Genomic DNA, 26,694 nt, shown 5'->3' with positions numbered 1-26,694 from the left:
GGAGTAGGATTAGTCATATTTGTTAAATTGAAGTGTGAATTCAGCATTGGGGAAAGTGCCAGACTGACAACTCTTGAAGATGAGCTCCTGGATCTCTGTGGAACAGGGAACAGAATTGCTTTGCTTTACTGATGTACCTCTGCCCTGGCTTTGGACACTGCTAGTAATTGGGCAAGTTTAGTCTTGTTGTGATATCACACTGACTGGCAACTAAGCACCACACAGCCGATTGCTCACTCCTCCCCTCCGCCGGTGGGATGGGGAGGAGAATCGGAAATGAAAAAAAAGTAAAACTTGTGGGTTAAGATAAGAACAGTTTAATAACTAAAATAAAATAATAATAGTAATTTAAAAGAAGATAATCAAAAGAGGGAGAAATAAAGCCAAAAAAGACAAGTGATGCACAATGCAATTGCTCACCACCTGCTGACTGATGCCCAGCCAGTCCCCAAACAGCAATTGGCACCTATTGGTCAACTTCCCTCAGTTTATATGCTGAGCATGATGTCCTATGGTATGGAATATCCCTTTGGCTAGTTTGGGTCAGCTGTCCTCCCAGCTCCTTGTGCACCTCTTCACTGGCAGAGCATGGGAAACTGAAAAATCCTTGACTTCAGAGAAGCACTACGTACCAACAACTAAAACATCTGTGTGTTATCAACATTATTGTCATACTACAACCAAAATACAACACTGTACCAGCTACTAGGAAGAAAATTAACTCTGTCACAGCTGAAACCAAGACAAGTCTCCAGGCTGATTTTGAACCTGTCTTCTGCTTTGAATCTGATGGCAAACTGCCAGATGAATTTGCTTGAAATGAACCTCCTCACTGTCAGCTGGACCAAGACCAAAAAAATGTGTTCACTTTGTTCACCAAATAGTCTTCAGTAACAACTGAAGTTTAGCAGTTTAGCTTGCTGCAATTCTGCTTCCTGCCTTCCCTTTCCAGCACATTTTTAGCTGGATCATATCCCAGAACTGCTTAACCATGGGATTGCACAAGAGTCAGTGTGTAGCTGAAGGGAGGAGGAGGTGAGATCAAACAGTAAAAGCAAAGAATAGGAATATAAGAATGTGGTAGTCTAGATTCAGATTGGCTTAATTATTGACATTGTAATACTGCAAATTGGTGTTCTGAGCTTGGTTTAAACTAATAATTTGGGATGAAAATGTCTAACATTGAAGTCCTATTATGGCCAGAGGCACCCAGCTCAGCTGTGTCATTGTAAAATGAGTTAAAATAACATATATCCAAACAAAGCTTTACAGATTCCTACAGAAAAAATATTATTTCTTCCAGCCTTTTCATTTTATATTGAAACTCATACCATACTGAATTATGAAAAAGACCCTTGAATTATTTTGTATGTGTGACATGGTTATATTGACTGTATTGCATTAATCTTGCCTGTTGTAGTCCCACTATGTTTTCAAAATATTTGGTCCATCTGTGTCTGCTTGTTGGCTTTTTTTTTCCCTTTTAAAAATCTCACCCTGAATAAGTTTTGTAAATATTCAGCCTTGACTTCAGCTTGCATTGCAGTGTCATCAATTATGACAGACTGCTGCCTCTTCTCTCCACTCTTCATCTTTTCCCTGTCAAAATGCACCCTTTGGCAGAATATCTTTCAAGGGCTAAATGTGAGTCTAAGGGAGTCACTGTCAAGGTATTTTTCATAATTTCAAAAATATTTTTCTCTTCCTCTTGTTTATAATTACCTCTTGGAAACTTCAAATTGAAATGTTTCTTTACTGGTTTTTCATCACATGCACACTGTACTGAGATGGCAGGGCAGATTTGAAGGTTATTAATGTACTTTTTGCCCTTTGGAGTTGGACAAGAAGCAGGAAAAAGACATGGCATGGTATATACAACATATTCCCCCCTCACCTCCCCACCTCAATAAATACTAAAGCGTTTATATGAGTACCAAAAACTGGTCTGATATCCCTTTCATGGGAGGGCTTTTCCTCCCTTCTTCCTATATGTTAAAAGGCCAGCTGCTCGAGGTCCTTACATCCCATAGTAGATGAATAATGAAACCTTAAGGCCACAGCAACTGTTTGCAGTCTGGGAAGAGCCACAACTGAGTACCTAGGGAAGATAGGGACTTTCTTTGTCCCTTTTCTCTGCTGTTCTGATAACTGGGGATTGGTTTAGATTCCAAGGTATCCAAAAAGCTTTTCAGGTAGCCAAGCAAGTTTTGCTCACCAAGAAGCCTATCAAATATTTTATTTTTTGATCTCCTTAGTAAATATTGATATAGCTTCATTTGAACAGTCTCTCACAACACTTGTTTTCCTTCATTTGCTATATGTATGCTAACTTTGCCTACTATGCTACCAGCATGACATTTTATTGTGAGCTTCATGATTATGGATTTTCTTTTCCCTGAAGTTTCATCTCTAATTTTTTTTTGAGACAATTTAGGATGTTAATGGAAAAGAAGGTATCTCTGATGAACATGAAAGCAGTCTGTACATGCAAAACCAAGAATAAACAAGAAAAGCTCTAATGAAAGAAGTGACATAATAAATTGGGAGCTTATAATTTTGAAGCCAGTCTAATTATTTTGTACACTGTAGTGATACTTCAGCTTTGTCCGTGCAAGTGGCTCTGTTAAAGTGAAAGACATTTGCTATAGATTTTACATCTCAGGCACCCCCTTTCCATATAGTACTCTTCTCTGCAGCTACTTTTTTTGTTTGTGTTTGATTTTTATCAAAATCTCTTTCCTCATAGAGTTCTTATTTCATAAGGTGAAAGACCCAAAGACTCTTCAGAGAGTGTGGTGTTAATGTTGATTTTGCCTTAAAGTCACAGGCTATTTTAGTAATAGGTGGGAATATGGTAGGTTGCTTCTATCAGATTACATTAATATCACCTTCTCTTTAATGATGTAAAATGTTGATCTGGGATATGGGAAGATACATACATACATATATATTAACGTTTTTTTTCATTAGATTCTATTTTCCTCCATGCTATGGCCCAAATTACAATTTCTTATAAATTTCAGAACTTGTAATTCTGAGTTTAATTGTAATTGAAGTATTTAACATTTGGTAAACATGAAAACTTGTACCCAAGATACATTACATTGACTGTAGAAATAGCTATGCTGTTTCTAAAGGCTACTCTGATGGAATAGACAGTGTGAGTATGTTTTTTGCATGGCTTACGTAGCTGCCCAGGTTTGGCTGAGGTTTGCACATGATCTGTTTTTCTTGCATGTACTAAGAGCTGAAGTATGGTATTCTCTTAACTCATGTTGGGTTTGCAGGGATTGCCTGACATTTTCTGACAACCGTGACCATGGACTGAGAAGGTGAGGAGACTGGAACAGTTACACTAGGTGATTCACAGACTGTTGTTTTGATTTTGCTTTCTTCATTTAGCTTTTTGAATCTATAACAAATTATTTGAAAGACTTGTGTTTGTGAAGAACCTTTCTTCAGCATTTTCATGGCTGAAAGGCTAATCCAATCTCCTGCTCTAGGACTGTTGGTTATTGTGCCTGCATAGAGGAGGAGTATGGCCTGCTGGTTAAAACAGGGAACTACTAGGATACAGAAAAGTCCAATTCCTGGCCCTGCCATATAATTTCCATATGACCTTGGACAAGATATGTCAGATAAAACTTACTTCACAGGGGCATAATATAGCTGAATTGATGAGATTGTAGTGCTTTTAGATCCTCTTGAGGAAAGTTACACAAAAAGAAATTACTACCGTAGTAGAATAGTTGTGAAAGTAAAGTAGAAGAGCTGGCACAATTAGGAGACAATTTATTGATTTTCTGGCTATTTAAAAACTTTTCTAACTTAGCTCAGGATAGAAAAGTTGATACACTGCTGGTTTGTTTCTGTTCTTGATATGCACGTGCAGCTCCCATTAGTGCCAGCAGGAGCCTTGTGCTTGCATCGCGAGAGAATAGACCCCTGTGTGTGTAATGATAAGTTAGATAGCCTCTTGTGGCTCTGTGTATGATTTCTGATCTATTGTGCCAGAGATACTACAGCATGAGAGAGAGCTGCTGTCATTTTCAATAGGAAGTGAGAACTTTAAGAGCTTGAGAACTGTCCTCTTTTTTGAATAGCACTTTTGCTGCATGAAGTGTAATTTATTTTTATCACAGCAGGCATAAAGCTTCCAGGTTTTCATAAAGAAAAATGATCCATATAGTGCCCATGTCGATTGAACGATCATTTGAAAACCTGTAAATTCAAAACACAGCCCTTTCTCAATGCAAAGTATTGTTCCTTTTTGCTGCAGCTTTTAATTTCTTTAATCTTGGACCTTCATTAGTACTTCAGAAATACTATAAACCAGTGTTTTCATCTCAGTAATTATTTTTCCAGCCATCAGTTTGCCTGTAGCAGGACACGTTATTTAATTATAGGAACAAAAACTTCAGACAGGACTTTCTGTGCTTTCAAAATCTTTCAAGATGGTACTTCCTAAACTTTTTTTTTTCTAGTAGCAAATAAGAATCAATCATTAAAATTTGGGAAGGAAGGAGAAAGGAGAGGAAGGGGTGGGAGAAGGGGGGAAGAAAAAGAAATTGTTTGTATCTTGCCTGATACACAAACACACAAAAAGAAGAGAAAACAAAGCAAGACCTATTATTAGTCCTACAACTTGTCAGTTTGATTAGTGAATGGTTGCCTCTCTCTCTTCTGAGAAAACACTACATCTTTAAATGATGTCCATTCTTAAATATAGAAACCCCGTATTGTGTCTGTTAGTGCATAATTGGACTGTCTTTTAATACAAGCAGAGGCACTTGTTTCTGAATATAAACCCTGCACCTCAACAGGTCAGGGAGATAGTAAAAACCTGTTGTTTCGCATTGTCTTGGGGAATAATGGAGTCACTAATCTACTTGATCTCTGGGAGTCAGATAAAGAAGAAAGTGAACGATGCATACATTTCAAAGATGGAAGGCACTTGTAAAAGCAATTTCTTTGGAGGGAAAAAGTAGAGCAAAGGCTGTTGGAAACCTTTTAATTAGTACTAATTACCTCAGCAGAAAACGTTGGAGGCTTGAAAGGATTTGTGTCAGCAAGTGAAAGATCAAAGATTGCGGCGCTCGCATTTTAATCTGTTGGCTATAAAAACGAATAAGGGGGTGGTAATGGGGCCCATGAGAATGACAACCCAGGTGGTGGAGGCCTTAATCCCTTCTTTACTGCTAGTGCCTGCGGCCTAGTTCCAATTACATAATAAGATGGTTTAATTTTTAGCTTTAATTTTGACAAAAATTAAGTTTATTTTAGCCTTCAGTAAGGACAAGACAAGGTTTCCAGACAAAATCCTGTCAATTTATTTCTTTTAATGTTTTAAGTCCAAGCCTTTATTTAGCCATTTTTTCCTAAGTGGCTGAAGTTGCACTATAGAAGGCCATGAAGCAGCAAAGGTGCTTTGATGTGGTCTCTGGAAATGGGGAGGGGCTGGCAGCTGGCAACTGGTGGCCACTGTGGCGGCACTTGGAAATCCGGTAATGCCATAAGTGAGCCTTCTTTCTTTTATTTGTTTGTTTGGTTTTTTTTGTTTTTTGGTTTTTTTTTATGTTTTAAACATACTGCTTAATTGCATCAAGGAATAGTTCATAGGCATGCTTGCTGTGATACCTCTCTGTTTTATTTCAAAACACTCTGTGCAGGTTCACATGATCATGTGTGAGGGAAATTACATCTTTATTTTTGTGGCTTGAGCAGGTTACTTGCCCCTCAGAAATCTAATTGTGATCAAATTCCTTTACAGACAAATGAGTGAGCATCTGGCTTAGGCTGAAGATAGGCTGATGGCTGCAGTGTAGACTTCAAATGGATAAACTTATGTCTGGGAATCTCTAGCACATCCCCACAGCCAGGCCCAGCTGTTGTGTTGAGGGGGAGGTAGATGCATCCCGAAGTAGAATTGGGTTTACATTTCAACTCATGCAGTCAAGTGTTATCTATACTCAGTGAAGTGGTAGGGTTTAAGTTTTTTATTAATTTGACTTGTACAAAAGGTTATATTATTTATGCTCTGAGGATTCAAGCATAGTAAGTTGCAGCTGCTCATTTTTTTATTTTTATAGGTAATTGGACTGAACATCTGGAGGCAGAGGCAACACAAATAATCAGGTCTATTCTGGGTTATACCTTTAAATTTTTTATTAAACATTTATTCAGCAACTAAAGCTTGAAATAAACTTTGAACTACATACATACTTTATCGAGTTTTATATTGAATTTTTGTATTTGAAATATGTTAAATGTGTATATGACTTAGATAATTGTTTGACAGTGTATTTAATAGTGGATACTCAGCTACTACCCTATTCTGCTTGTAACTCAGCCTTAGGTTCTTACAGTGTTTGATTTTATTCTGATGTAATAGAAAACAGTGTTGATTTTTAAATAATATTGTTTTGAATTAAGTGTTTTGGTCCCTCAGTAGGCTTTGTATGTATTGGCATGACAGTAGAACATGAAAAAAACCCCAGATGTTTAAGTTCTGTGTTGTCTTCCTTTTGCTTACTTTTTCCTAATCTGCGGAATATCTGTTGTCTTTAAGCATGTTGAGAAGCTTGCATTGAATCTCTTCTTGGGCATGGAAAAACAACTGAACTGAGACCTAAGCCTCTTTCCAGAGCAGTGTAGGGGAATAACACTACCTTGTTTTTCTGGGGTGGCTTTTTCCTGTCAGAGCACTCCATCATGGTCTATGGTGGGTGACTCTCCCTATGAAGCTGCTCAGAAGGATCCAAGGTGCTACAGGGTTATCTGTTACTCCAGGAGATGTTAGGGCGGTCCCTTTACTCTAGCGTGATCCTAGGACTTTTTGTATTGCTGTTTGGTGTGAAGAGCATTTGAATATGTACAGGCACAGTAACCAGCTAAGAGTGTATTGATACAATCTGTGTTTTGGTAATTGTTTGTCATCATCATCTTCCTCATCCCTAGCCTATCAAATCCACAGTTGTATCTTTTGAAGGTGGGATTTATGCTGGACTGTACTTTTCCAAACAAATTTTAGACAATTTTACTAATTTTAGGGATTGAAGAGAAAAAAAAAAAAAACAACACAAAAAAGTCTGTCATAGATTCTCTAGTCCATCCTCTTGGACTGTAAGATTGTTACCTGCTACCTTTCCCTGACAGTGTTTTGTATGGTTCAATTTTAAAAATATTTGCTGTGTAGAAATGGAGGACACTGACAGGAGGATATTATCCAGCATTTTTTGTGTGTGCCTCATTTTCTTTTTTTTTTTTTTTTTAAAGATTATGTATGAATTGGAAGAAATGTATTTGTTGTCTACCATGTACGTTTCTAGGAAATTTTATTTGCTCACATTCAAAGTGTAATAATCTTTGTAATTTTAGAGGCTGTGAATTCTAGGCTCTTGTTTTGACCGAATGCTTTTCCTATTAAATACTGTATGCTTCCATTGCTGAGGTAATGTGTTAAGATTACTCATTATTTTACATAAGATGAGCAATGGGAAAAATAACTAAAATAAAACCCAAAATGAAAATTAAACTAATAACTTTGTTTTGACCATATGTTTATTGTTTACTTATGTAAACAATTTTAATGCATGTTGCAAGAGTTAAATTGAAATGCTAAACCCCTCAATTTGACTAAACATACTTAATTAACAGATTATATTAAAGCATTATCAAAAATCAAAAAGATATAAGCACATGCTTATCTCTGAATTTGAATCCACACATATAAGTCTTTGCAGAACTACCATAAGGCCCAGTAACACAAAGAAGTTGTACAAACATAGTCCTGAGCAGTTATCATGCAACAGTGTTTGACTGAGTGCCCTGTGTGGTAACAATTCCCAAAAGTCATGGGGTGTTTCCTTGCTTTCTGCTCTTTGCAAGGGTGATTTATAAGTTTATAAGTTCCTTCCCAAACTCCATAACTTCCCTGACAGTTCCCCAGATGGACTATATCCAAGTTGGTATAAAACAGTACTCATTGCAGCTGGGCCTTCTAATTCATCTTGAGCTAGGTACAGGACTTGTTCTTTTTGTCTTTGTTTAGATTTGTTACCTCTCTAGAAACACTGTACCATGGTAATTGGTCCTACCTTCTCCTCAAACACCAGATATGCCTGAAAGCAAAACAAAGTTCTATTTAGTAAGACTTAACCGAAAGCTTTTAGTTTTAGCAATGGAAACAAGAACAAATACAAAACTTGGTCTTTGCATATACTTAGCAGGCCACCTTTCCACTTGCTGAATCCATCTTCCCTAGGATTCCTGGAATGGATTCCAGCAGATATCTCAGCAGTGCATCTTCTCAGTCCTGCTATCAGTTCTGATTTAGTTCTGCCAGAAACCAGAAACTTTGGTGATGATGCTTGGAAACTGTTGGTGATTCTCTGTTTTGTATCAACAGTGGTTCCCCCTTGCCCTGAAGACGACTGTTTCCTCTTTCTCTCTGAAAGTGTCAAACTGGCCAGTTGCATCCCACTCCAGCTGGACTTATCCTTCTGTATGGGATTCATACCTTCCTTCTAAGTATTATACAAGACGCATACATACATTTCACAAATGATTTCTGGTATGACGTTAGCTTTCTAGAAAAAGGTGAAACAGGATATAATGTTAACACTGATGACAGACCGGGTAACACAGTTACTTTGTTTAAACAAGCCCATGAAAAAGTGTTTCCCCTCTTACAACTTTTCTGGTGTTGCAAGCTTCCACTTGCATAATGCACAATTCACAGGAGATTGCGCAGACATAAATAAAAGGAAAAGCTGTCTCTTGATTGTGTATACTTGCATTTTAGAGGAAAGCACATCCATGTGGAAGATGTGCTGTTTAGTAGTTAGGTAGTTTCCATGAAAGGGTTCTAGTTACTCTTATTTGGCTCAGTTGTGTATAGATCTTGTATGCTTTATCCTAAGTTTTATAGATCTAATAATCTGTTTACTAGCTTTTGGGGCTTAAATGCTAGTTGCAGTAAGGAAATCTGTTACAAATAATGGTTTGGGTGCAGAAAGGAACATTGAAGAGTAAAGATGAAAGTTTACCTTACACTTGGAGATCATTAAAAGATTTTAAAATATACACCAAAAGTTAAATTTCCTAAATTGTTAAGGCACCTAAGTGATCCGATCTTCTTAAGGCACTAATGTCCCAGCTTTTTGTTTTAAGGTCTATAAGATCTGTTGTTTGCTCAGTACATTTATGAATAAAAACATTCTGATTTCAAAACTAGACGTGTAGCTTTCTGATTCAGATACCTGTGCTAACATAAAGCTTAAATCTGCAAAGCTTGAACAGTCATCTTTTTGCCATCCTTGAACATCTCTGGACTGATATTTTACCTTAAACTTTTTTTTTAAAGTATACTGTGAACTTAGTATGTAACAAGCACTTGAGCATTAAGGATGCTGATGAGCCAAATGTTTAGAAAGAAGATATTAAAAGTTGTACTGTGATTAAAAATAAGTATTGAAGGACAACATAGATCTTTGCTCTGGAAACATAAGGGTGTAAAATATTCTTGAACAAAATTTTTAAATATATAATAAATTTGGAAGCTTGTGTGAACAATTTTGTTGGTGTAATTGACAAAAGTCTCATTTCAATAATCTGATGCTATGTGATTTTTTGAAGCTTACCAACACTGGCTTACATGTTGATTCAGTTTCTCATATTTGTTTGAGAAAGTGTGCGGTTTAAATAAATCTTATCAAAAAACATTAATGCAATAAATCTCACTTCAGTACTTTATTAAATCTATTTAAATATGAACTAAGATATTTCAGGTACATTATACTGAGGATACCATTGAGCATTTAGAAAGATGTGAATGCAGTAGCTGTTAAGTTTTAGTTGTCTCTAATCTCTTGCTACCATGGCAGTAGAAATAAAAAGTTTTTAGAGGAATATTCTATATAATGCATTATTTGCTAGGAACATTCTTAGTCAAAAAATCCATGTAGGCAGGAATATATATTTTCTGCTTTTCCATCATTTTAATATGTAAGTTGTATGCTTCTAATAACCTTTGTGTTCTTCTTATCTGCATTTAACAGTGTTTAGAAACCTTTCTTAATATTATTGAAAGCTGAAATATCTTTTAGTCTTCTCCTTCTTCCCCCTTCTCAACAAATTTAATGAGAAAATTAAAAATTTGAAATGAATCTACTCTATCTTATTTTGCTGTGCAGTTCTAAAGTATTCTGATGAGCCTGGATAAGCTGATGTGGCCTTTAGGGAGAGACACATCAAATATAGGCAGACAGCTCCTGTGTCTGGTAACAAAGACTGAGGAGGTCAAAACTATCCCAACAGGCCTGAGCAGGTCAGTCAGAGGCAAATGTTGGAAATAAAATTTGGTGGGGAGGGGAGTAAAGGGCCTGGGTCAAGTCCTGTTCAAAAAGTCAGCTTTGTCAAAAGCTTCAGTCACATTCTTACCTACAGGCAACCTCTGCTGATCCCAACTCATTAATCGAACTGGAGAGCCGTCTTGACCCTGGCTCCTTCCCTTTGAAGTGTGGTGTCCTCTGCAGCATGAGGAAATAATTTGCTGCCTGATTCAATGAGCCATCAGTAGAGCCAGCAGACCTAATGACATGTGAGAATATTAACCTCCTACCACGAAGAGCTGTGAATCTTGAGAGGCAGTCTATAATTCACCCAGCACTCCTGAGCCTTCCCTTTCTGTCTTATTCTTGCACTCACTTTCTCACTCATAGGGAGAGAGAGAGAGGAGAGACCCTCTTGTCGTAAAACTTTATTTCCTTCAGTAGTGGGAACCTTACTGAGCTGCTTGATAATGAGTTACTTTCCTTTTGCAGTTGGATAAAATTTATACTGAAAACTAGACATCCGTCTTACATATAATAATTTCTGTTTAAAATATGACACAGGCTACATAACTGACATCAAGGGGGTGGTAATCTGAATACTTACTGAAGTAGACTATTTTATGTTTCCTTATTTATTTTTCATCATCAAAGGAAAAAAGGAAAAACAAGAAAAAAGCCATGCATAACAATGATGTTATTTTGAATAATGTGGTTTTTAGCTGCCCTCAGTCAAGAGGATCTTTCTGCAATACCCTTCTTCCTTCCCCCCCCCCCCCCCCCCCCCAAAGGGAAACACAGTTCTGCCTGGGCAAGTACTGTGTGTTATATGCACACACTTGCCCTTTGATTCTTAACAAAGAAAAGGATTGTTGGTCTAATCCTGCTGCTTTAAAAATCAGGGCTGTTTTTTCTCTTGTTGACTCCTTCAGCATTTTCAGTCACAGATTCAGGTCTCAGTGTCTGGTAAGCTTCAGAATGTGAGCCACTGTTACTCATGTGACTAAATAATGAGAAAGGAAGAGCAGAAATGGCCATGTGTATATGCTACTCACCATGAAAATGGTGGTGATTACTAGACTTTACGCTGCTATGTACCCATGTACAGTAAAACACTGCAAGAGTTTAGTTTTGTTTTTAATGTCATTTCTTAGTGCTGATTGCTGCTGCAAGAGGTCAGAATTTAGAGGTTATGGGTATGGATGGGGAACAGCATCCAACATAGCAAATCCCAGACTGAAAGGACTACTGTTGGCATTTTAGTCTTGTCTGTGCTAGAAAGGTTTGGGTTTTTTTTTTTTTTTTTTTGCTATAACTGTACTGGCAAATTTCTCATATTTAGTGGAAACACAGCTTGCAAAAGCAAATGAAATTACACCAAGTGTGAACACTCCTGGTGGTAAAAGATGTTTTTGCACTGGGAGTGAAAGTTAGCAATATAGTTGTGCAGCCAAAACCTTTCTGTTGAAAATCGAGCCTGAATTCTGTTGGATTACAATTAGAGGCTTATTTTGATTCTGAGGAGTTGGTAAAACTATTGGTGTGTTTTGTGTATCTGGGTACAGATGAGGATACATAAGGAGGGGGTAAAGGAAATTAAGGAGACAGACCAGGGTAGGTAGCAGAAGGAAATAATGTATATAATAAATAAATGACAGTTATATGTTGCGTAACAAGTACTACAGTGTCTGTGGTATGTGCATATGTAGATACATGTGATTTTTAAGTTGTTCTAGAGATATTCTTTAACATCGAGGGATTTGGTGTTATGTCCATTAACAATTCTCTGCTATCATGGTTGAGCAGTCTATTAGTCGTTCTCACCTCTTATAGCTGGTCACAAAGGCCAGTCCCCTTGCCTCTTTCTGCTTCATCTTTTTTATTAAGTTTATTAAAACTAGTCAGATTATACTTTCTTATGGCACAGGCTGTGCTTGGTCCATTCATTATGGTTTCTTATCTTGGCAGGCAATCTGAATTGAACGGCAGCTAGTCCATTATGCACATATGAAGCCCATCACTCCTCCAGCAATGGCCAATTCATCAAACATTTATCTTTTGCCCTCTGAGCAGTGCGTCAATTTGCTTGTCAATCCTCAGCCTTGGTTGTTGTGGAAGATGGGAGAAAAATTACTTTTGTTTTCCCCCTTCTCACTGAACTCTAGTAGTCGGAATAGGCTTTACTCTACTCACTCTACAGGCTTGTTACTCCCCACTTCTCTGTGCAAAAAGGGGAGGGGTCAGGTTACTATCTGAATTGCAGAGTGACAGATTGATCCAAGATACAGTAAAGCTTTCATTATGGCACTGTCTTTGCACTTGAATTTGTTCATATTTCCATTATAATACTGTTTTTTAGAGGGTTTATAAATAGATTCTCAACTTGGCACATGGAGCTGAGAGGAGCTTTTAAGAATAAATACATTATATGTTTTTAGTTTTGGTGTTTTTTTTTTTTTTTTTAAAAAGGTTTATATTTTGTAAACCTTGGCTTGTTCTTTTGCTATTTCTGATCACTAATACTTCCTTGAATTCTTTCAAGTTTGGGAACTGGCAGTGTTTGCATTTTTTTTAAAATGCCATTTGTTTTATTAGGACTGAATTCCATTTTAAGATTGGGAAAAAAGACAAATGAAGCAAGACATGCTCACATCAAGTTTCTCTCTTAACTCCTCTAACTTTGTTATTCTTCATTGAATACTTTCAAGAAATTTTAGCAGAAGGATGCTTAAGTCTGTACTTGGGAATATCACTGAAGTGATGCATCCATTGAACTGCAGGGACTTCCTAGTGGTGGTTTTTCCAGAATGCCCTTTGTTAAAATATGAATGCATACAGTCACTTGCTCTCTGCTTGATAATTTTTATCTGTGTTTTGCAAACTGTGTTTTGTCATATGATACTTGTTTGATCACTAGATGACTAAGAGCTCATTTTCCAATCCATTTTGTATTATTTTAAAATATTTTATATGGTTTATGTGAAAACAGCCTTGCCACAGGCTATAGTATTACACTGATTGTAATTTTATTTAAATTTATACAAAATTGTAACAGTAGATTCATATAAAATCTTGTCATGTTTATTCCTAAAATGTAATATAATAACTTAAGCAAAAAGGTGCCTAACATGAAGGATAAAGCTTGTGCTGTATCAGTGGGATATCCTCTTGAGTAGAGCTGTATTAAATACACATAGTGAAATCTGAGACTTTAGGAGGTTCATTAGAAGAGAAATTGAACCCCACCCCAGTCAGTCTGGTTGCTTCATAGTAGTTAGGCCAGGAAATTTTTTTTTTTTTGACTAGAGGCTTGGTAGGAGAGAATGGTGGTTGAATGACTGAATGGTTGGCTCTAGTATGTTTTTGTAAGCTACTGAAAACTGCAATTGGGATTTGTAGTTTACTTCACCAGGTAAATAATCCACCTGTATGGGGCACAGCTGTAACAGTTTATTTTACCTTAATGTTGCAATTTCTTCTAATTTCTTTGCAAGACTGGACAAATAGGCTATGTTTATCCCTCCCAAATGTGTGTACTTCACTAAGCCTCATGTGAAGGTCTGATTCACCTTCTGGATGTGCCCATCTTTTGTCACTGGCTGTAAGGAGTTATGAATAACTGGGCTTCTACAGATGGATGACGTAAATCTGCATTGTTGCTTTTCAGATAGTTCCATCATTTGGGGAGTTGCTGCTTAATAGCAAAATCTCTCTCTCTCAAGAAATTCTGCATTTCTGTTTTATAATTTGTAAGAAAGATTTTAGGATGCTGTGAATTTAACATTTAGAATTTAGGAGGCCTCTTATCTCTTTTTGTCTGTCTATTGACTCTACTTTTGTGTTTTCTTTGAGGTTTGAAGGTGGGTGGTGGCTTGTAGGGGTTGAGTAGTTTGGGCTTTTTTTTAAGCAATGGAAGTTGCTGTGTAAGACTCAGAACAAGACTATAAAAAACAGATGAAGATTCTGGGTTTTTGTGAATCCCCACCCTTTTAATGTGCTTACATAGCTCTAGTTTATGATATTCAGGATGTTTTAATCCCAATATTTTTTGGTAATAAGGTGTCCCATGTAGTCTTGTATGCTTTCAGTGTGTAAGAAAAGGGGAAAGCAAGGGTTGGATATTAATTTTATTTTATGTCTGAAAGTTAAGTATGACCTTTATATGAAAAGACTCAGAAACTAGTTGTAGATCTAGTTCATAACACAGGTCTAATCTTTTCTTATGGAGGTATTTTCTTCCCAGGTATTTAATGATTCTCTTCATTCTTTTCTTTCCATTTTTTCTTTGCTGGCCATATTCATAAGCTTCTCTTAAGTTTTATTCAAAGAGCTTCTTCCAGATATTTTCTGTCTAGCAACAGAAAACTGGAAACAGATTGTCTGGAAGTGATGCAAAATGCTACTTCTAGATAGCCTGCAAAATACTAACATTCCCTCTCATATTATTCAAACCAAAGCATTTCATGTTTTGGAAACATTGGTAAGCTTGTTCTCCATTGAACCGAATTTCATGGTTCCTGTTTCATGACTTGTCTGGTCTAACTTGGGACCTAGCCCACACTAGAAATTTTGGAGGTTCTTTACTTTCACTGGGATAGTTTTTTTGTTTTTTTGGTTTTTTTTGTTCTGCTTTGGTCCAGAAATCATGTCAGAACTATCCATTACATAGTCCATTCTGTTTTCTTTTTGGATGTATTATCATGCAGAAAAGTGAGTATGAACACTGAGCAGGACTGCAGAAAAGAAAAGCTATCATGTTTGAATAGTATAGAGGTCATTTTTTGATGTGTTACTTGTAGTTTATCTGCCATTACTATCTCTGTGTGCAGGAAATAAATAAACCTTCGATTTGCAGTGGTTTTGTGATTATAATAGTGAGAATTGTTTTTTTTCCTGGAATTTGAACTGCATTCTAGCTACTCTAGTTTCTTCAAAATGGGTTATTTATTTTTCTCTACTCACAGGTGAGAGGTGTGTTTAGAGCAGAACCCCCCAAAGCAGGTTTGAGAATAGAATTCTGACAGAGGCCTCAGCGTGAGGGAGTTTGCACAGAAGATTCGCTGAACCCCTTCCACCATCAGAACAGAATTGGAAATGACTTAGGTCTTTCCCTTTTTTTGTATACTGTATTTCAGATTAAATGGAATTTAAAATCGAACAGGAATCAAACCAAGCAAACCTGAAATGATGTTTTGCATTTCCAGGGAATTATGCAAAATCTAAACTTATACATGTGTCTTGACTGTCTTATATTTTTATATATATATAGCATTTATATATTGCTCTTTGTTTTGTTTTGGTGAGGTTAAGTCAAAGGACTAGAAGTCAGGAGCTCTGGGTTTTATTTCTTGTCTCTTAGAAAATTGCTGGAGGTCACCTTTTGTTAGTCACTTAACCTCTCTCTGCTTTACTACGAAATGGAATTTTAAGCTCAGCAGGTTTTTGAAGAGTAATTCATTAATGTTTAAAAAAAATGCTTTGTGCTCCTTAGCTGGCAGGTGCTGGAGAAATAGAAATTACATTTCTATTCTTTAAATACTGAAATTATCTAGTACTAGGGTTCTCATGTTGATTCTGCTTTCCTGTAATCTGTTAAAATATAAAAGGCAAGAAAAAAGGTATTTTGAAAAGCTCTTGTTTTGTAGCAGCTCTGTGTTTAACTTCTGGTAATGGCTATCTCTTGTCAACAGAGTGCAAATCAGTTTCAAGGCTAAAGCCAAACTCTCTCATTTACATATTGTTAACTGCTCTCTCTTTTCCTGTTAAACAGGAGGAAAAAGTCATTAGATATGAGGCAGCTGTCTTATTAATGGAGGGGAGGGGTAAAATGTGAGGAACACTTCTTTTTCAGCATATACTTCTGAAGAGCTTGTTCTTTTGGACAAGGACAACTGTAACATACCAAGGTTTGTCCATTACTGAGAGGCTTCTGCTTTTTTTTTTAATTTATAAAATATCATGTTTTCATTGTCAAATATTACCAAAATGAAGAGCTGTTCTTTACTTTCATTGTAACCAAATCCTCATTGGGCCAGAGGGACCAGAGTGAAATAGTGTAGTTGACAATTGCCATGCATGTACATAGAGGAAAAAAAATCTCTTCCGTGACATTCCTTTATGATTAAACTCTCTTACAAACCATGAATGAATTATGGAAAAGAAAGCTGGAAGAAATCATACTGATTAGCTGAAGGACTTGGATAAAATGACAGTTCTGAGACCTTTGTATTCTAAAGGATTATTTACTGTCTGCTTACAGAACATCTTAAGTCTTTTTGCAGAGGGAGTCAGTTTCCTGTTTAGTGCAGTGTTTTTGTAAGCTAATGAGGGCAAAGCATGAGCCATAGGCAATGATGCTGTGATATTAGCTGTGACAGGGAGCTTGATCATAATTATCTTAACGAGGATAGGGTTAATTACAGTGGAAACTTAAAGTTTTTTCTGTTTGAATGAGGCGGCGCTGAATACGTTGTGATGTTTTGTCGGTTTGATGTGACTTTGGAAATTGCAATGGAAATCTCTTGGCAGCACTTGCTCTCCTCTGGGAGCCGAGTGTGAGCCCTGCAATGAGGTAACTGAGATGGTACCTGTGGGTGAGATAATGGGCAGCTTTCATGTCATTAGAGCAGGGAAAAGCAACCTGCAATGCACTTAGTGATGTTTATTAGCCTTTTGAAACCAGGGAAAACAAGTACTTGCCACTGCCCCTTCAGTGCTGGTTGTATTGTGGTGGTAAGATTGTGTGTTTGTTTTAATATACCAATACAGGAAGACATCTTTTTTTCTGCTATGAACTATGAGAAAACAGTGCAGATTTAATTTTAGTTTGGTTCTCTTTCTCGGGGGATTTCCCTCTTTTTATACTCGTCTCAGGGTGTTTGTGTGCTTCTTGCTATGCTGTGTATACATATGCATTCCTCTCTTCTTCTGTGATGGGCTCATAAGGAAATACTTGGAGTACATTAATATTACTATGTCACTCTCATTAAAAATAAAAATTCCAGCCTTTTGTACAGATTTCTACCTCAGCTTCTCAAAAATGCTTTCTATATACTAGTTCACGATTGTCAATCCTTTCTTATTGCCTATTGGCAGATGGGAAATTGAGGCACATAGAAATTATGGGACTTGCTGAAGTTTGTACCATAAAACCTATTGTGCGGATTGTACTTAAAACTTTTCAATTGTGGAGTACAACTGCTGGGCAATATTTCCTTATATATTACGATGGTAGAGATTGTTGCGTTAAATTTTATAGCTAGTATCACTGAATGTTAGCAAATACAATTTTTCCTTTTTTGTTTCTTTACCAACTGTCCTACCAATTTCATTTTGGTGCTAGTTTTTTCTTCTGTTTAAGATGAAAAAATAAAAATTCTGTGAATAGCAAAATAACATATGGATGTAAATTTATGTTAATAGCTACACCCTCTCTCTGTACTGTGGCAACCCCTCCCACCTCCATAGACTTTGAATTTAGGTGATTAAATCACCAAGTGCACACTGCTCTGATGACATGAAAACCACAATTAATAAGTAACCCCCTGTGTAACTCGGCTCCTTTTTAACTGAGCAGCTAATAACATTACATGGCAAAAATTATCAAAACCAGACAGGTGTAAGGAGATTTGCGCACAATTTTCTCTGCCTATCTATGAAACTAGTACCCTCGTGTTCAGTCCAGGCTTGTGAAAGAAAGGCTGTTTCAATAGACAACTCCCTCTAGTGTTTCAAGGCCTTTTGTCCCACTTCATGGCTTGTCATTTTGTTTTATGCCTCCCCTGCAGCAGTTTGGATGTGTGCTTTCTTCTCCTTGCCAGTTGCCAACCATTTGCTGATTCTCATGATAAGAGTATTATATTTGCATAACATAACTCAGGAACAATGTGTATTTTTATGCTGACACTGACCAGAGCCCAAGCAATGTTGTTTCACAAAGGACCTATTAACATCCCATAAGGCTCTGTGGTGTTGACAAGGAGGTGGCCTTCTCTGAACTCCTTTGGCAAGTCAAAGTCTTACACTGAAATGTGAGGTTTGGAAATAATCCACTATTTATATAATAAAGAGTATTTAAGGGGAATTTGCTAAACTAGATTTGTCAAATAAACTGAAATGAAAACTCATAACAGCTTGATAAACTCACTGCTACTTTCTCTGGGTTATGTCTTTTAAAGGTGTTTGGGGGAAAGCACTGTCTGAAATGATTGCTGATCTCTCTTCTGATCCTGACTGTGGCAAAACCAAGTCTGTTGCGAGCCTTTGTTGAAATACCTAGCTTAATACAGCATGCTAGCACAGCTCTTAACGGTGTACAGTTTATGTAGGCTGAATCGAGTTTTTCTGAAACAGCTTGTTAAAGGCAAGTGCAGAAAGTGCAGCTATTGCGGTGGTCATTGTTTCAGTATAATCATTATAGTAGAGGCTTTAGTTCTTTCGGTTTCAGAAACTGTAGTCTCAATGCATTGTAATGATATAGATAGGCCATAGGGGTGTAGGCATGGCAAATTTTCTTCAGGTCTGGCTGCCCAGCATCAAAATGTCATTAATAATAGTTGTACTTGCCTTTCAGAACACCAAGTCAAGACTGTGAGTGCTTTGGAGTCCTTGGACTGAAATACACCATTTCAGTGTTGTGCAAATGTTACTTAAATAGTTTAGTGTACAGTACCCAGTGTAAAAGTCACAGACTTGATTTCTTTTGGTTATTTGAACCCTCTGACTGTGATTTATAAGTGGTCAGTAAGTTGTGTCTACAAAAGCAGTATCTTGTTTTTGTTGGACAGACAAATATTAAATTGTCTAATTTGCAACCCATGTACTTTCTAATAATACTTGTATTTTCCTCCAGTAGTAGTGTCTGTAGAACTCTCTAACAGGTGCCTTGGCTGTATTTTGATCTTTGCCAAAAACTGGGGGAGGGTAAGGAAATCCCCTTGGTATAAATGTCATTTGAAACTGAATAAATAGTATAGACTGCATCTCCCTTATTCATCACATTTTATAAAACAGCCAGGAGATACAGTGATGATCTTCCCACTGGTAGGCATAGTAGATCAGCTGTCAAGTCATGCAATCTCAGCATATCTTTAGGTGTCTGGTAGGTGTATGAGCTGTGAATGCATGTCTGTGTGTATGCTCTGTATACCATGTGTCTTAGTTGATTAATGTGTGGTGGCTTTTTTCCCTGTTGGAATGTTCAAGCATTAAGAATCAGGTTTGAAATAGATGCCTTAACAAGGTATCAAAGTGTTCTTTTTAGGTTTATTCCCTGTACTTTGCTATCAAAAGAATGAATACCTCCAGAATCTTGTTTATTTACAAGCCATCATCTGCACTTCCATGTTGTGAAATGCTCCTTTTTAAAGCTGCTCTCTGCAGTCTGACCTGTGGCTTGACAGTGGGACAGTAAGTTCCCAAAAGAAAGCAAATGCCTTTTCTGTCTGGAGTAATTCTGCATTTTATTTTGTAGACAACATTTTATTTTGTTTGCAGGGACTCAAGAAGCAAATTAAGTGGTTAATAAAAAGGAAAAAAAAAAATCCCCTCTCCATTTCCTATTATTGCATGTAAGGTAACTGCTAAGAAATGATACTTGAAGTTGTATTTATTATTGTTAGCGGGGTATGATATTTCTTGGCAGAAATGATGGATGACAACTTAAATTTGTGTCCAGGGAATGAAGGTGAACTGTGACAGAGTTATTTATCTTGGGAATGGAGGTTAGGGTCAGGCAAGGCTGGGTGCCTGAAGGCACAAGACATTGACAAATTCATCCTGGAGGCCCCATATCTGAAGCCTTTTGTTTTGGATCCTGGCTACTCACTAAGTGACCCCCATCCTTCATCCTGCCAGCATGTGAAGGATGTGTTGCAGTGCCAGCACTCCCCTTGCCACTAATGCTTGTCATTCACTCTTCTGACAGGCCCAAACCAAAACTATTCCCACTCCTGAAAGGGAAGGTTAAAATATTTATTTCAGCTCATAATGGCCTCCCTGATTTAGTGGAGTATCATTTTTCCTGTTGCCTTTGTCGTTTGCAGGTCACTAGAAGGACTGAAAACATTCAGTTACTTGGAAGAGCTGATCTTGGACAACAATCTACTCGGAAATGACCTTCTGTTACCCAGGTTACCCCACCTCCATACCTTAACGCTCAACAAGAACCAAATATCCTTTCAAAGAAATACCTGCAAAATGTCAAATGAGTTTTATGTGTCAGCCAAATTAAAGTATGTGAAATATAGTTCATGGACAGACAAAGCATTCTCTCGTTTGGCACCTGGAATACTTCATAGTAATTTATTATAGGTCATTCATAAATGAAATGCACCATTATATCTTCCTGTTGCTCTATTTTAGTGAGAGATCTAAGTTATGACTCTGAAGAAATCTTTCTAATAGACAAAATAGAGAAAGAAAATAATGTCAGTGCAGCAGTTACTGTGTTTGCTTGGGGTTCTGTTGCAGGCTGACCTCTAGTGGAATAGGGAGTGCAGTGAAACGCTATTAAGTTTTTATATTTTAAATAGCTCTTAAAGCATTACAGTAAAATAAAATAAAATAAAAAAAAACCCCAAAAAACCCAAAGCAAGAAATTCAATACATTTCTCTCTTCTAATGAAGTTGGTATCATGCACAATTTGGTAGCTGCTGTGCAACTGCAGCTGTAAAAGCAAGTCACTGTATTCTCGGTGTTCCAACTCTATAAATTAATATAAAATGCTGTCCAAATCAAGGTCTTACTACATTAGAGTATACAGATGGATGGTTAAGTCCATTCATGATTAGTCACTTCTCCATATTGCTGAAATTAGTGCCTGCTTAAGTTTATTCAGAAAAAATATTTCAGCATTTGCCTAAGTACTCTGCTGAATCAGAGCCCCTAGTGTGTAGACTCATAGATAGTGATCTATAAAAACTAATTATCTGCAAGGGATGGGCATGCACTTGATTATTAAATAATTTTCCCATACTTTGACCCTTCTGGAGATTTGAAGATGAGTAATATATGGTTTTACAAAAGCGAAGGGCGATCAAATTGTGGCCAAAAGGCCAACTGTGGCCTGCAGAGTCTTAGAGCACAAACCATGAAAGCCTTCTCCTTGTAATTGCAGTGTGAGGACAAGGCTGCTCAATTGCAGGCTTTTATTATAGACAGTGTAAACAGAGAGCAATTTACCTCCTACTAAAGCAAAATCCTCCTACTGAGGAGAATAAAAATAACTGCAGATTCTATGATTTCTGCACTTATTTTTGACTCTATAAATAAATAAAAATCAGCAGAGTAACTTTTAGTCTTGGGACCCTGGAAATTTGCCAAGAGTGTCTCTTGAGCAGTAGCGGTCATTGCTGTACTAGGTTTGGCTAGATTTCTGGTTAATGCCAGGATTCTGTGGGTTGGATTTGAGTAACTGGTTTTATTGATTGCTGCCATGGTAAAATCTGAACTGGGCATATTTTTATGAAGAATGCACAGGAACATTTTTGCTGATGCTGTGGGTGGTGGTATGTCTGGTGCAGCATTATATCCTTCTACAAAGCATGAAATGTAAATTTGGCCATAAGACATAAAAGCATGTGAGTGTATTTGTCCTTTGCAGGGGTGTCAAGGAGGAGCTTTGCACTTAGCAGGTGTATTGAATAAGAACACAGGGAAAAAAATCAGAGGGAGAAAAAATTATGCTGTCAGTAGTATTCTTTAAAGAGTTTCTGCTGGTCTCACAGACAAAATACTATTGTCAAGTGTGTAAGCTCTCAAAGTCAATGATAACATGATAAGAAGGATTTGATCTGTCCTGGGATTTTTTTAATTCAATCTTAAAACTATGAAGTTAGAGCTTTGAGAGTATTGAGCTACCCAGATTATAGAAATATATATTATTTTGTAGTGTGCTGCCAATAATTTAATAGAGGAATTGCAGAAATGCTGGTAAAACAGCTAATGTATACAGACTACCCAGAGAAGAAAAAATAACTGCTGTCCATCATTAACATTTTGAGCCCTAGGGAGCAGTGATGTCTTGTGGGGAAGATGCAGCAGTCTTCAGAAGCATGGAGACCTTCCAGATTCATCTCTTCAGTGTGGATACTATATTTGAAAAAGGTCTCTCTTGAACTTGAATCGCTTCTTTTAATGAATTTCTCTATAGAATTCTTTCAAAAATGTTTAAATAAAAATGTATGTTTAGTAGAACAATGAGATACATTACAGGAAATATGGTTTAGTATATGACAGTAGCACTACAGAAAAAACACAAATGAGCAAAGAATATGGATCTGAAACAAAACTTCACTTGGTGGAATATTACCATCTATACATAAATATATAAATATATATATAGAGAGAGATGAAAACAAATAAAATGCCAAACTGACCCCTGTGAAAACTGGAATAACATGTAAACTTTCAAACTCATGTGAGAGCTTTCCTGGGTACCTCTTAATATTACTGTGCTATTTGCTGTTTCTCTCCTTTTATTTTGACTTCATTTTGATCCAGATCACGTTTTGATAGTTCTGATAAGAACTTTCTACTCCTTTTACATGGTTCACTTATTGTGTGGCATTTGTGTAAATAATATTTGGCCCCTCCAAACATAATGTCTGGGTACACTGTACAAATGTGAAAGCTTATCTCTAAAGCAGGTAAATACTTAGAAGACTCACCTAGTATTTTTCTTTTCAAATAGTGGTTGCATATTTCAGTTACAGCCACTACCAGTTTTTCTACTAGAAGTGGAAGAAACAAATTTAAATATTACTATTTTAAAAACAGTTTCCTAGTGTTATACCTCACCTTTTCTGTAATGTGCAATCTGTTAAAAATATTTTAAAATGCAATCTATGTAGCTGAAATACATAAAGGATAGTTATCAAAATTGTGCAGTATTGGATTACATGTCTCTAACGTGCTTCTTTCATGTGTACAGCATGTTTGTTTTTACAAAAGTCTGGTTTAGTTTGGGAAACTTATCATCTTTGTTTCTCTATCAGACACAATGGATGGCAGAAAGAAGTACAGATTAAGATGGATGGGTGGTAGGTAGAAAGTTGGTTTTGGAGGAGGACTCGACAGCAGTTGCCTATGCTTGCAATGGGAAGCCTTATTTCTCCTTGTAAGTGTGTTCACTAGATACTAAGAATCAGCCAGGACACTTCTAAATAGATTTATTTCTTTGTGTGTGTTACAGCAGCGTGAGGTTTCATGACTTCTCACTGTGCTGATCACAGCTAGTGTTACAGTGGGACTATATAGTATAGACATTTCAAATTCCTTTACATTTCAATCTTTTTAGTATTTGTTAAAACTACTCAAAATGGCAGTAGTGATAGTTTGTCAAATATATATACCTTTATGCTGAAAATTTAGATGGTGTTTACTGCCTGACTTCAAAATAGACAAGTCTGATAATGAAACAGATCTGCTTTTACTGAAGTAAAAGCACTATTTCTTTACTTAGTTCAGTGAGCTGGTCATCCATTTAACATACATTCAATATACTTTTGAAGAGCTGATACCAAAATTGGTTTAGAAAGGTGTTGAATGCAGACTTTGAATCTAAGTCTAGGTTTTGAATGGTTTAGAGAGAAACCAAAATATTTCACACCAAATAGTGGGGAATCTAGAGCTGGACAGAATGCCCGTAATGGCATATGCATTACTTATGGCAAGAGGAGTTATCAGTGTGGTTCAGATCTAACGATTATATGTTCTTAAGTCTTTGAAAACAACATGGATTGAGTTCCTCAACTGAAAAATGTACCAATAAGTATTTCTAGTACAATCTGTCTTCACAGAGGTCTCATCATAATGCCTAAAAGTTACAGATTTGTTTAAGTCCCAAACTGTAGATTGTATTTTGTGCTTGTTCCTATATTGTCCTGAAGTGCTTCAAGATCTAGAAGTCCCAGTCTGACCAGAATGTTAAATGCTGAGGACTTGATGTTTAGATTGAGTGAATACCTTAAGGACATAAATTGTCTCCTATTATGCACAGATCTCTATCTCCACTAAACAAAGATCTAAGCTGAAATTGTACAGCAGCTTCCTTGCATATAATTCTGAACTCTCCATGCCACAGTTGAGGATTTGGTTAAATCTGATTGTGGCTTGTTAGAGAACTGCAGTACCTGATGAGCCAAAAATTTCTTCTAGAATAAAGTGTACCTGAAGAAAAACTTAAGTAAGGTGAATGCCTGATGCCAAACATCTATGGAAGAGGGAGGTAGTCTTCAGTCCAGGCGATTCCTTATCCTGTTCTACAGCAGTGCTTGGACCACTTAAGTTCCAGATGTCAGAAATTTTTAAAAAAATGGCAAGCTGCTGCTTTATTCTTGGTTGTCTTTGTGTTACCTTGGGAACCTTGAGCAACATTTGGGCAGAATAGTGTTTTAAAAAAAAAATCCAAACAAAAACAAACTTTGAAAGAAAGGACATATGGTTTCTGGATGGACCTCTCTAGAGAATCAGAAAAGTAATTCGATTGTAGGAATAGAAACATTTCTTTGTTTTCTCATGTTTGTATACCTAATAACATTGAAACCTGGTCTTCAGATCTGCAGCCGTGGAAACATGGGCTTTCTATAGTACTCTTAAAAGCACTGGCAACTCCAGCTACACAGAGAAAACTAATGCTGCTCCAGTAGGCAGAATGGGATTATTTTTTTTTTTCCCCCAAGTATTCACCATGAAGGAAGCTCTCCATGAGATGTATGAAGTTAGTTAATTGCCACCTGTGCCACACCTTTTCTTTCTTGATCAAAATGGTTTTAAAGTTAGTGATCAAGGTCTTATCTCAAGGCTTTATCTCCCTACCAGGTAGGGTTCAGGCCAGAACATGGCATACAAATGACTGTGCGTGACATCCTATTGCACATAAAGAAGGGAAAGATGTATACTTGCATATTGCAAGCTATTTCTGTGGTTATCCAACCTTGAAGACCTAGCACATTCTAATGGAAAAGCGTTCAGGTGGCAAAGATCTTTTCACACTGCATTCAGAGAATTGGTAACTTCTGCTTCAAGGCTATTTGCCTGTGGAATAGCTTGTGATTGCTACATCGTGTTTGTGATAAATTTAATTGAAGCAAATGTTTCAAATGGGAATAAATATAGGTACCTTGCTCATTTATGACTCCAGAAGTGGTGCCATCCAGCTGTTTTAATGTTAGGTCATTTGCAGCACCTGCATGACAGATGGTTAGTTGGCAGAAGACTTTTGAATGACAATTTTGGGTCTTTCTATGTGGCAGTCTGGAATTCTGTGTGATATTTCTGGTATTCTCTATGTATGCATTTTAAAAATATTTTGAATGTAAAGCTGACTGTTCTTCACTTTATCTCTTTGCTTCCAAGAACTTCCAAAAGCTGTAATCACAGAAGGTCATTAACATGAAAATCTCTCCTGCAACTCTTTTGGGGTAGTGGGGTTGCTAAAAATTTGAAAAGACTAAGTACAAACTTCTTGAAAGAAAATGGTGGAGCAACTTGAAAAGCACTGAGAGAACAAGAGTGGTTATTTTTCTTATAAAGTCATTGTATTTGAGTAGTAAAAAGAACTGCTGAGAGAAAAAGGTTACAGAAAGAAATCCCAGATTCTCTTGCATACTTCAGTCTATATCCAAAAAATAATTGAATGCTGAGATAGGAAATATGTATAAGTTTGGACAGTTATATGTTAGCATAGCACTTGTATAAAGTTATAAAGAATAATTTCATTTAGAAACTGTTAGCAAAGATTGTATTTCTGCATGGGTTTGACCAGCAGTTGTCCCTGAAGAACACCCATGAATACGGATATACCAAGAATACCAGTAAGAGAGGAAACAGTATGGAGTTTGGGGGTGACTAGCTTCAGTCATCAGTACTTAAAACAGCTAGACCCTTATATTACTCTCTATAAAGGATTCATGCTGTGTCTGTGCCCTGGAAATATGCTGGAGGGACTAGTGAAAGGACACAGGTAAAGAGACTCTTGAGAATACAGAGGACTGGAATAGTGGAACATGTGAGACATCACCCAGTAGTTTCTGTGTGAATACACACAACCTCTCAGAAGTATAAGAGAATGGTCTTTTTACAGTGCTGACTGTCACAAGACACAGCTTAGCATCAAGATGTCTGTCCCTGCTTGTGAGGTTCTCCTAAAACCGACTAAGCAAAATGGCATTATAGTATCCACTCCAAGTTTACAACCTTGTTCAAATGTAATATTCCCTGGGGACAATTTAACTTTGAATAACACCAATCCTTCCTTCACAGTAGTCTTGAATATTGTGGAACTAATATTTGAAGGATTTGTAAGGGGCCATAGTCCTGACTAGCACTAGAATTTTAATCCAGGCTACAGGATTTTCTACA

At 36.9% G+C, this 26,694-nt stretch overlaps 1 protein-coding gene across 1 annotated transcript in view; it reads left to right on the top strand.

The window, feature by feature from the left end:
- Positions 1–26,694, top strand: part of LRMDA (leucine rich melanocyte differentiation associated) — a 693,930-nt gene that overhangs the window by 362,633 nt on the left and 304,603 nt on the right. Inside the window, exon 3 of the mRNA XM_074830576.1 lies at positions 20,375–20,501. Coding sequence (XP_074686677.1) covers positions 20,375–20,501 — 127 coding nt within the window. The remainder of the gene's footprint in view (positions 1–20,374; positions 20,502–26,694) is intronic.

This window comes from Strix aluco, chromosome 7 (genome assembly GCF_031877795.1).
Source record: "Strix aluco isolate bStrAlu1 chromosome 7, bStrAlu1.hap1, whole genome shotgun sequence".
Taxonomy (NCBI): domain Eukaryota; kingdom Metazoa; phylum Chordata; class Aves; order Strigiformes; family Strigidae; genus Strix; species Strix aluco.
Note: the sequence above shows the minus strand (reverse complement) of the source record. Positions and strands in the feature narration are given on the sequence as shown.